This window comes from Ursus arctos, unplaced genomic scaffold, assembly GCF_023065955.2.
Source record: "Ursus arctos isolate Adak ecotype North America unplaced genomic scaffold, UrsArc2.0 scaffold_2, whole genome shotgun sequence".
NCBI classification, from domain to species: Eukaryota; Metazoa; Chordata; class Mammalia; order Carnivora; family Ursidae; genus Ursus; species Ursus arctos.
This window is the reverse complement of record NW_026622874.1, coordinates 34965715-34977100: the sequence shown is the minus strand read 5'-3', so window position 1 is coordinate 34977100 and position 11386 is coordinate 34965715. Positions and strand designations below refer to the sequence as shown.

General features: G+C 48.5%; 1 protein-coding gene across 1 annotated transcript; it reads right to left on the bottom strand.

The window, feature by feature from the left end:
* Positions 1 to 4986: 4986 nt before the first annotated feature.
* Positions 4987 to 9866, bottom strand: CUNH1orf53 (chromosome unknown C1orf53 homolog). Its single transcript, XM_026480450.4, has 3 exons — positions 9588 to 9866; positions 6612 to 6713; positions 4987 to 5345 (listed from the first exon to the last, which is right to left on the bottom strand). The coding sequence occupies exons 1-3, from the start codon at positions 9849 to 9851 to the stop codon at positions 5274 to 5276; spliced, it is 438 nt and encodes a 145-aa protein (XP_026336235.1). The 5' UTR covers positions 9852 to 9866; the 3' UTR covers positions 4987 to 5273.
* Positions 9867 to 11386: the final 1520 nt, after the last annotated feature.

Sequence of the window (11386 nt, the reverse complement as noted above, 5' to 3'; positions counted from 1 at the left end):
GGCCCTGGGCCGCTTCGAATGAAGCCCGGCCTGCCTCCGCCAGTGCCCGAGACGCTCCCGGGGTGCCTGGCCGTCCGGGCGCACGCCCAGGCCAGAAAACCGCTCCGACGAGACAACCCCCGCGGGATCTTACCTTGAGATCCAGACGTTTCCCCCAAGAACCAGGTCCTCAGGGAGGGAGGGCGGGAGGAGGCGGCCAGAGGTGCGGGCTGATCCCCAGGTCTTGCCGAGGGTTCCTCTGTTAATCCAAATAAATAAACCGTTGGATGGAAATCAATCTCGCGCGCGCGCGCGCTCTCTCTCTCTTTCTCAGAATTGACCCGAATCCCTCACCTCTGACCCGCAGCTCCTTCCACCTGTCTTTTATTTTCAGTTTATGCTTCCAAATCGGGAGGAGGAGGAAGGGGTGGGCAGAGGGCACAGACGCGGGCTGGTGCGCGGAGACGCGCTCTGAGGCTGCGTTCAGCCCTTCCAGCCTCTCAATAATCAGGGGAGGTGTTAATGGAGGACTCGGCCGTAACTGAACCTCATAAAGCCAAGAGCATCTTGAGGCTTGGGCGCAGTGGGGGTGCTGGGGTCCCGCGGCGCGCCCCGGGCTCCCGGCCCCCCAGCCGGCCTTTGCCTTCCTGGAGCTTGTACCTAAGAGATGCAGCCGCCAGCTGGTGCCTGCGTAGACCGTGAATGGGCGGTAGCTCCTGCGGGAAGCTGGGCTAAGCCATTGATTGCTCCCCCGCCACATCCCCGCCTTCCCCTCCCGGTCTTTCGCTCTCGGCGATCCCGGGCGAGGCGCCAGGAACCCAGGACTTTGGGATGCACTCCGCGCGCCCCAGAGGCTTTCCCAGCCCGGTGAGCGCGGGCTCCGGAGGTGTCTCTCCCACTGGCCCCGGCTAGGAGGTGGGGATGGCGCTTAACCGGGAGAAAACCGACTCAAATCTTGGGAGATGAGCATTCTCGGGAACACAGACGGACTCCCAGACCCGGGATGGGGCGGGGGCCAGGTTACCTGGTCTCAGGTTCCCGAGGGGCTGCGTCGCCCCAGCAGCCCCGGGCGCAGTGAGGCCGCGGGGAAGCAGCGCGAGAACCGGGAAGCCGACCCTCTGGCCAATTATTTACTCACTCCAGCACCCAGTGCGCTCCCCACAGTCGGAGATGGGGGGCGGGGGATCGCTGGGAGGCTCCTGAGCGGACGCGGGAGGGGGGCGTGAGCCGTGAGATTGGCGGCTCCGGGACACGGGTCCGGGAGCCACCGCGGCCCTCCCTCCCCGCCCCTCCCGGCTGTGCCACCTGAGCTGTTCTCTGCGGCGCGTGGGCTGAGGGCTGCGAGGGCCCAGGCGCCCGCGCTCCTACCAGCCGCCTGAGACACCGGCGTGGGATGGGGGGCGCCCGGGGCTGTGCCGGGCGGGGGGAAGTGCACCTCTTAGACCCGCAAGCTCCACCACAGGGTTTAGCGGCGGTAAGGGAACCAGAGAGAGCCACGAAGCCAAGCCCTCTCCGGCTTCCTCTTCCCATCCCAAACCGCGGAATGCGGCTCTGAGCACCCAGGACAGGGACCGTCCTTCCACCCGAACACTAGGCTTCACCAGCCAGTCCCGCCAGCCAACTAGTTTACCTCCTAAGTTCCCCTCACCCCCGACTTTCCCCTTCCCGTTCGGGCCTCCTTAGCTCTTGCTCTCCGCGAGAAGCCCCCTACGTCGGTCCGTTTTCGCAGTCGGGGGGGGGGACAAGCCCCTCACATTTAGCTTCTGTGCTTGCCCGCGAGGCCCTCGCACACATGGACGGCGATACTGACCCGAAATGCTTAGGTGCTTTCATTCACTCCTGTCCAAAGCAGTGGTTTTTACCTTCTTTGGGGTCACGAACCGTTTTAGATATTTGGGGGGGGGGCATTCATTCTACACACGAGCGCGCGCGCGCGAGAGAGGTGCGCGCGCACTGAAGCGCACGGAGGAGCTCCTGCTTCCGTACAAATTTCGAGTGGGAAGACATGGTCGTCAAATCTCCCAATCCCTCTACAGCCTATGATTTCCCCGGTTTACACTCTCTTCTACACCCATAGTCTCAAGAAACAGGGGGCCGTGAGTCTGGAGATGTTGTGTCAGGAGCCCAACCTTGAAACTATTTGTAGGGCCGAGGGTCAGCGAGCTCTCAGCGCCCAGGGTGCTCCGTCCGACAGGCAGCAGGGTATCCAGAGGCCGCTGGGGCTGGGAGTCCCGGGAATGACTTAGCCTCTAGGTAAAGATACCTGTGGGTTCCTCCCCAACCTCTTCTCAGAAATCAAGTTCTCCACAGAGACGGGCAAGAGGGTCCTGACAATCCCCTCCGCCCTACACACACGCGCACACACACACTTAAACATATGACTTTTTTTTTTTTTGAGGGGAGAGGGTAGTTTTGGCACCCGGAAGTACCTTTTAATTGTTGCAGGGTAGTGAAAAATAGCACCGACTTTTAAATCTTCCACCCTGAGCTGGCGTCCACAAACTCAAGCCTTTGGTCCAATGCAGAGAAGATGAAATGGCAGGTGTTGGTATGGAGTGGAGGGGGAGGTTCCTTCTGGGCTAGCCGCGGACTGTGAGGTCTCAAGGTGCTCCTAGGAAAAGCAGCACGCTGATTGCCTTTTGCCTGGTAGTGAGCCGCATCCCTAGCTTTGTCTGGAGATTAATTTAAGCCCGGCTGGTTTCTGGCAGTGGAACCGGGTGTGCAGAACACATTTTGCGAATGCCTTGGATAAGGGGCACTGCGGTGGAACAAAGGTCTGCGCAGAGCCCAGTAGCATCTCACGCACCCTTCTTTTCCGTACACACCAGGTCTGGGAGGCGCAAGTTTCACTGGGGAGGGGGGTGGGGGGAAGTCCTTCTCTTCCTTGCACTGCAAAATCAGTGGGGTCGGTGTGTCTTCTGAAGACAGAGAAGTGTGGATTGCAATCCACCTGCAGCGAGGACTATCAGGACAGGGCCCTTTCCCCAGATAAGGGAAGCACCACTGCTTCAGGAATCCTCCACCCATCCTCCACCCGGGTAAACCCCATGAGAAGCTTCCTCAGTTTCCCCTGGGCCTTTCTGTGCTGGCAACAATCTAGAAATCAGTGCCTCGTGATTTATGGTGACTTGCAGTAGGAGTCTCCAGAAACCATGAAAATGGAGCAGCACCAGAGTTGACTTCAACTGGGAAGTTTCTATTTCTCGGCATCCACATGTGTTTGTACACACACACCCAATAAGAAACCTGAATTTTTACTTTACAATGTGTGAATACAATATAGCTTGAAGCTCTTGCAGCGAGGCCCATTTATGTGGCCATATTGTGTTTAATGTGGGAGCGCCGACCCGCCGCCACCCCTGAAGTGTGGTTCACAAGCATCTCCACAGAACCGCAGCGGAGAACTTCAGGTCCCCGACTCCAGATGCGGGACAGAGTAAGAGCATCCCCCACCCCCAACAGCGGCTCCTTCGCTGTGGCCCACAAGGCTTGAAGTTCTGCCAGGAAGAGTCCCCCGTGAGGATCATCTGTGATGGACATCGGAGTCCTTCTTCTTGGGCCAGCTCCCTACGGCAGGAAGTGCGCTAGGAAGAGGGAAGAGCTGCCTCTAGGAAGGAGGCGTCCCATACGTTATTTCCATCTGTCAAGGGGCTTTCTCACTGCTTTCATTCGGGGCCCCTTTTCAAAATGAACTTCCTTTCCTCTTTCTCTTGTTTCTCCAGAAAGATGACCTTTTCAGGCGCCATTTTTTTTCTCTTCTCCCTCTTGGGACTGCTGAAGAAAGCACCATCCAGCCCCCACAAAGGAAATGGCCTTGGTAATCTTCAAGTCTAGTGGAAAACATTGAGCTATCTGGTTGCTTCTTGACCTGAGAGTAGAAAGGAAATTGGCTCCCAGGAGTCCATAAACCTGTCTGGAAAGTCTAACTGCCTCCATAATCATAATGCCGACCCCCTCCTCCTATTCACCTCCTCAAAATGATTTCTAGAGAGGACACACCAGGCCACAAAGACTGGTTTTTTTGTTTGCTTTGTTTTGTTTTGTTTTATCCAAGGCGGCGGCCAACACCTCACAGGGCCCGGGGACAGGGTTGCTTCAGGCACCACAGTGGGAGCACTAGCAAAATTGGGGCACTAAAGTGCCAAAAATTTGGGGAAACAATTTAATATTTGACATAAAAATAACAACATAAATCACAATCAAGGGGAAAATCAGAACCTTACTGGGCTTCTTTTTCACTTACTTTATAGTTTAGAATGCCTTTTACTTTAAATCGAATATGTGAGAAGGCACCAGAATCTTTTGGTTGCTTCAGATCTCTAAAACTCTTATTCAGGCCCCAGGCAGAGACTAAGGAAGACCCCTGAGATGTTTGAGAACCTTTCAGATTCTGTTGGGAGAAGAAGCCGAAGGTCAGCTCTGGACAGAGCCAGCCGGCCAATGGGCAGCAGCCTCATTTTACTGAACAGCTTCCACTGGCAACGAAAAGGCTTTCTGGGGCCATTGTCCTCAGAGGGAAGCAGGGAAGAAAGTGTAGGAACAACAGCCCCTGTGAGCGCCTAACCCAGGTTGGATACTGATGCCCAAAGGTGTCACTGCAGTGAACAGAATGGGTATAAAGATAATAAAATGTCCTAAAATAGATTTGCCTGGGAAGTGCCGTAAGACATGGAGAAGGAAGCTGTGGGGGAGAGAAGTGAGAATGGTCTAATCAGAGGCATCTTAAGCGGCCTGACCTCCAAGTCAGGATGATTTAGAGTTTTTATTGAGAGAACAGATGGAAGATGAGAGCATTTCTTGATGCAGAATGGCACTTCTTGGGCACTCATATGCTGCACAATATAGCATTATATCAATCTTCTTATAGCTCAAGATATAAATAAAATGAAGAATGTATTCAAACTCTTCTATTTGCCAGCAACCTCCCTTGGGTTGCTAACACGGAGGGGAAAACAGTAGGAGAACGGAGGCTATAAGAAAAATCGAGAGCGACTAATGTGACCCGATTGCTACTATTTATTTAATAGAACAGTCATTATTTTCTTTCTTCAACATATGTGTCTGATAATGAAGCAAAAAGAAAGGAAAATAACTATCAACGTGCCACTTCAGAAGCACACAAACATTTGCTAGCTTTTTCATTTTATTGATGTTCTTTTAATATATGTACTTACGATTAAACTAGTGCTCAAGGACTAACAGCACAGACAGCAATTCTGGGTTAGGGTTTTGGCTTTTTTTTTTTTTTTTTAAATACAGGCTCAATTAGATGGAGAACAGAGATGAAACTGTTGTCAAACATAAAAATATGAATTGAATTTCTTCCTTTTCGATGGATCTTTAACATTGACTTGACCATATGGACACTGCAGAAGAAATAAAACAAACTATTATTGAATTATTTCACAGGCATCTTGAAAAAGTACAACACTTCTCATGGTGGAAAAGGAGACTGCTAATCACGTTATATAGATCATTTGAGCTACTGGGTCCTGCAGACTAAGAGGAGAATAATGGCAACCTCTGGCAAATGGTCCTAATTAGGGTCCAAGAATCACTTCCTAAATGCATCCTTCCAACTTTAAGAATTCTACTGTCAAAAACTCGCTCTTAGAAAATTCTCAAGTCCTCAATTTATGCAAAGCTCTTGATGCGTTTGATTAGAAACAGCTAATGGCCCAGGTAGGAACATACATGAAAGTGAAGGCTTAATTTTTCAATACTGGCTCCAGCCAATACATGCATTTAGTGTTTAGTCCTTAATTGTAAAGTGGGTCAGTTAAAGGAAATAATACCTTACTGCCCCCAAACATAAAGTCGAAGTGGTCTGTAAATAGAGGTTGTTACCTGTTTATAATCTTAACACTGTAACAATTTACCTTACTACTATGCTTTTAAAAAGTTATAGTGACAAACCCAATCCCACTTATTTTTCTTGCTCAGCCTAGGGAAGGATTAGTTAGTTCATCTTAGTCAGTGAACAGAGAGATATATTCACTGAAATACACATTTTAGGAAAGGTACAGCACTAAGTTTGGGGTAGGTAGCTTCATGGTTCTTTTTAAAACACAGTACAAAACAACCACGGAAGGAATGAGAGAAGGAAGGGAAGAAGAAAGGAAAGGAAGGGAGGGAAGGACAGAAGGAGAGAAAAAGGGTGGGAGGGAGGGAGAGAGGGAGGGGGGAGGAATTATTTTCATTTAAAGGAAACCCACTTCACAATGCTGGTCAAATTTCTGTTTATTCAGCTAATAATGAAGACAAAAACACTGTCTGCGATCTAGTTTGTAATATTCTGGATTTCTTTTCCTGTCCTCTTTGTACTTGCCTAGTGAACATGACTTACTTGAAACCTCGTGAAAAGTTTCCTCGTAATAAAGAACTCCCACGAATTTCAAATCACAGCATTTCAAGGAACTGATGCTCACAATGAAATGTTACAAAATTCCATTAACTTTAAAGGTCCTGTGTTGGTCCTAAGGACTTCATTGTCCTTGGCTAAAGTAGCTTGTGAAAAGTGCACTCCAGGTCTATTTAGCTTTTTTATTTGACTTGTTTTTCAAATAATAGGTATTTACGAAGTTACAGAAGCACCGAAAACTGCTGCTGTAAGGCGAGAATTTGCTACTCACATGTCTGCAAGCAGAGCCACAGCATTTCCCTCTCTGCAAGTGGGCGAGCCGTGTGAGCACAGTATAGCCAGTAGCTGGATCCACATAGTTTAACTGGCCAGCCTGAAGAATAATGAAATAAAACAATTCATTAATCTCAATATTCAGCGTAGCTCCTCACCATAACTTCTACTCATAAAATACTGCAAAATTTTCTTTAAACAATATTAAACGTCTTCCCAGCAATTTTGGTGGCACTTGCAATTAAAGACCGAATGCATTCCAACATTATATACAATCCAACTTTATGTGACATAAGGAGAAAATATACAGTTTGAGAAAAATGAGAAGTTGATGGAAAAACAAGAACTCCTCTATACCCAATAACTATGCAGCCACTGCTCGGGTATTTTTCATTCAGTTTCTAGGTAACAAGCTTAATAACAGGTGATTTAGATGACTTTAAGAGCTTAAGAGGCTGAAAATGAACTTTCACTCAGAAGTTGCAGTTGCAATTTCGGTACTTAAAATACGTGGATAATGATTTAAACTTACAGAAGAGGTGCTAATCAAAACCAACCGTCCTTACAGAAAAGAATTGCCTTGCTATTACTGAACACTTTTCTTTACCTTCATGATGTGTTATTCCATGGCACATTTTACACTATTTTCTTTTTTGGGGTGGGTTGTTAGTTCTGTTTTTACGTGAAAAAAGTATTGTTTTAACATATTAACACTCGCTGCTTTCACAAGTTTGATCAAAAGAAACGTCTACTACACCACTTCTGATGTCAAGGACGCATAGTCTACTGACATTCAAACATGGCTTTTTAGCAGTATCCCAAGTACACTGTGTGCAAAGGAAATAATGCAGTCTATTCTATGGATTTGGGCCATGTGGGGGATATTACTTATCCTCGAGATTTTGTAGAGGAACTTTCTCTTGGGCTTTTCATATAACCCTTTTATTCCGCATCAGTCTTGTATAGAACCTTTTTGTTAAGATATGTGTTACATGTGAATGTCTTCTAACATATTTTTGTATTGCCACAAATTACTTCTTCAGAGTGTCTTCCTTAATGACTAAATATTTTAATCTGGTTGAGAATTTAACCAACTGTGCTTCACGAATAAGGCATGAAGCAAAAAGACACACAGAGTTCAAGTCTAGTCTATGCTAAGGTATTGCAGCCGAGCCACACCCAGGGCAGTCTCAGGGCCAGTCTATAGGGCCTCTCGAATCTTTTGGGACCACAGAAGCCTATTACATGAAACCAGGAGCACTAAACACTACTTTAGAATGACCAATAGTCAAGACCTCACTTCTTTATTTATGAAACCAGTGTTTGAATGCTTGGAAGAAAAACAAAAAAGCACCGGGAGCTCTGTTAGCAGTCTTCACTTTTCATAGTTTCTGGGGGTCTTCTGAGGGCAATTATCTACCAACTTGGAAGCCTAACAGACACATTGCCACTGCATTTGCGCCTGCTCTCCTGCTTTCTGTGTTGATTTTGAAACTTTGAGCTTGTTGGCTGCCCATACAAACTTGGTTTGTCCTCAGTAAAGGAGCCTCAGGTAATAGTGGCAACAGACAAAGATGTGACAGGAGTGCAGACAGAGGCTGGAAAACAAGATGTTCAGTTATGCAGATCAGTACAGGGACAAAGGTAAGAGACCCATCTGCCTGGAGGTGTGGGAAGAGGACCATTGGGCGAGGAGTTCTGATTTGTTGAAAAAGAGAAACTATGAACTTGGTTTTGGATTTACTTTTGGTCTCCTGGACAGCCATTTCACCTGTGATACTAACACTGATGAAACAAGTGTGGGTTTCCTAAGTGAGAAAAAGTCCTGCTCCTTTCCCAGGCTGATTGGCCTGTCTTTACAAGCCGCTGCTCTTTGCTGTAAAAAGAATGAAACTTTTGCTTATATTTACCACATTTATATGGTGATGTATGGCAACAAAGTGCACATGTTATTTTTAATGGATCAATCAAAAGCTGCCAGTCCTTTCCTGATGAATCTTTATGCAGAAGTTTCAACACTTGAAGGAGCCAACCAGTGGATTCCCAGGGCCTACTAACTGGCAGTGGGGGAAAAAAGGGTCAATTTTAGAAAATCTCCAAGGTTTCCTTCTCCACTCCCTTGGCTCAAGCAACACCAGGTAACTGTACATGAGGCATCAAGTACTGGTCACACACAGTGTATTAAATAGGTTACTTTTACATCGTTTGTGTACCTTCATGCTAGAACTCCTTTGCTGTCTCAAGATAATAAAAATAGAAATCTGCTCCCTTTAGACTTATGTCGTCTGAGGTGTTAGAAACTGTGAGCAGAGGTAAGTTTTGATATTGGGACTAATAAGTGACTGCCACATCCTCCAAACAGAAGAAAACATAGCTCAAGATTGGGAAGAATGTAAACGCCTGATTATAGTTTCCCTTACAATTGTGCTCTGTTAGGGTGGAGAGAAAAGACGAGAGGATAGTAGCAAAAATTGATTTTTTAACAAATTTTTGCGTTATTAGTATCACTGGATGGCAAAGTGTTTAACTGATAATAAAGATAAACACACAGCCTATTTTTCCTGTGACTTCTCAGCTCCTCTCTACCTCCTCCATCAATGCCTTAACAATCCCCCCAACACACACACACACACACACACACACACACACACACACACACACACACACACACAGAGTCATGATGGGTCCTGAACTGCGACCAGAGTTTAGCTCGGACGCTGATCAGAAAGGACCCACACTTAATACAAATACACGTTAACTCTGTGCCCAGAATAGGGAACTAGCCAGTTTTCAAGCGAAAGGGTCGGAGGGGTAAGCGCGCGTGCTTGTCAGAAGCCAGAAGAAGGACTGCGTGGGCTTCCAGCGACCTCTCCTTCTGCCGGGGGCGCGCAGGCGCACGGACCCCGGGGCGGGGCCCGGGTGGGGTGGGGCGGGGCGAGGCGAGGCGGGGCCGGGCGGGCAGGAGGGGCCTCACCGCGCACGCGGCCGCGTGCAGGTCCGCGATCCGCCGCTCGGCCGCCGTTAACTCTTCGTTGTCCGGACACTTCCCCTCTCCCTCTAGTCCGCCTTGCGAGCGGGGCCCACAGCCTCTGCCGTCTTCCTCTGAAGCGGAGGAGAGGGTTAAGCTGAGGTGCTGTCGGAACCCTCCTACGACCCAGGGGAGTTTTGGTGGCCGGGAGGCTTGAGGTAGCCTTCCGAGCGCGTGGAGCGCCGACACTGAGATCTGCCTGGCCGCCATGGCCGCCGCCGGCTCGGAGAGGCGGAGCGCCCAACGCAGGGGCCCGGCGGGGCGGCCGCGCGGGCCTGGGCGCCGGCGCCCGGGTGCCGGGCTGCGCGCTGGGAGGCCGGCGTGGGCCCTCGGGCCTCCGGGCTCGGACTCGGACCCCGCTGCGACCGCCGGGCCTTCCGCATCCGCCGCGGGCCCCACTGCGGAAATAAAATGGACTTCTTAGGCGGCTGATGAAGCCACAGCAAGATGCGGGGACGAGAGTGGGGCCATGTCTAATCTTTGGGCCTAAATTCCAAGTATTCCATTTTCTTCGGTGATGAAAAGTGGACATTTTTTTCTCATGTTATACCTGACTTCAGCATAATCGCCACACCTGTTAAGATGCCAGAAAGTGATCAAAATACCCGAGGTTTGTTTATAACCAGCTTGGGTCTGTTCAGAAAAGGCTGGGTATTTACAGGTAACATGTAGTAGGAAGAAAGTTGGCCTGGCCTAACATGAGAACCAAAAGTGAAATCGCACACTGAATAAGAAAAGCCAGTATTGGGGCGCCTGGGTGGCTCAGTCGTTAAGCATCTGCCTTCAGCTCAGGGCATGAACCCAGGGTAATGGGATCGAGCCCCACATCAGGCTCCCCCACTGGGAGCCTGCTTCTTCCTCTCCCACTCCCCCTGCTTGTGTTGCCTCTCTCATGGCTGTCTCTCTCTCTCTGTCAAATAAATAAATACAATCTTAAAAAAAAAAAAGAAAAGAAAAGGCAGTATTTTCATGTTTCTAAATATTTGCAAAATCCGAACTAAAATTATATCTCCTGTCTAAAAGGGAAAAGTTATCCGGGTACTCCCACAAAATTGAATTTGAGAAAATTAGCACAAGCCCAGGTGGCAATTTCGGGTGTCAGAATTAAATTAACACCACTCCCACCCCCACCCTCAGCCCGGGTTTCTGAAAAAGGGTTGAAGAGTAGTCATTTTGTAAGTGTTCTTCAGTTTTGGAGAACTGAGGGCTGGAATTGATCCCTGAGGGCAAGAGGCGATTTTTAGAGTTGCACCAAAGTTTGACTAAGCCACCACAGGGCTATCACCACCCCTTCCCCCGCCTTTTTCTTTTCTTTTCTTTTCTTTTCTTTTCTTTTCTTTTCTTTTCTCTTCCTTCTTTTTTTTTTTTTTTTTTTGGTATCTCCATTTACCATGCAACCCTGCAATTGTATTTGGAATTTTCATAGTAGGTGGTGATTGAACCGACCCTGTTGGTTCATTTAAATCTCATAGCGAATTAATAAATTGGGATCCTATTCTGGAACTCTGTTTCTTTCTGTTGGAATAATAAACTAGTTATCAGGATTTCGAGATTTCTCAGTGATGTGAGAAGAGTTTAAAACCAGGAAAACTTACGACAGGACAGGCCTTAGGAAAAGCTATGAAAAGGTGGGACCAAACTGGAGAAGGGGATCCACCACAAATCAAGTGTATTTGTGTGCTTTTCCCCCAAACCAAATTCTGGAATAAGGGAAATAAGTCTGGAAGATCAGATTGATTGTGTTG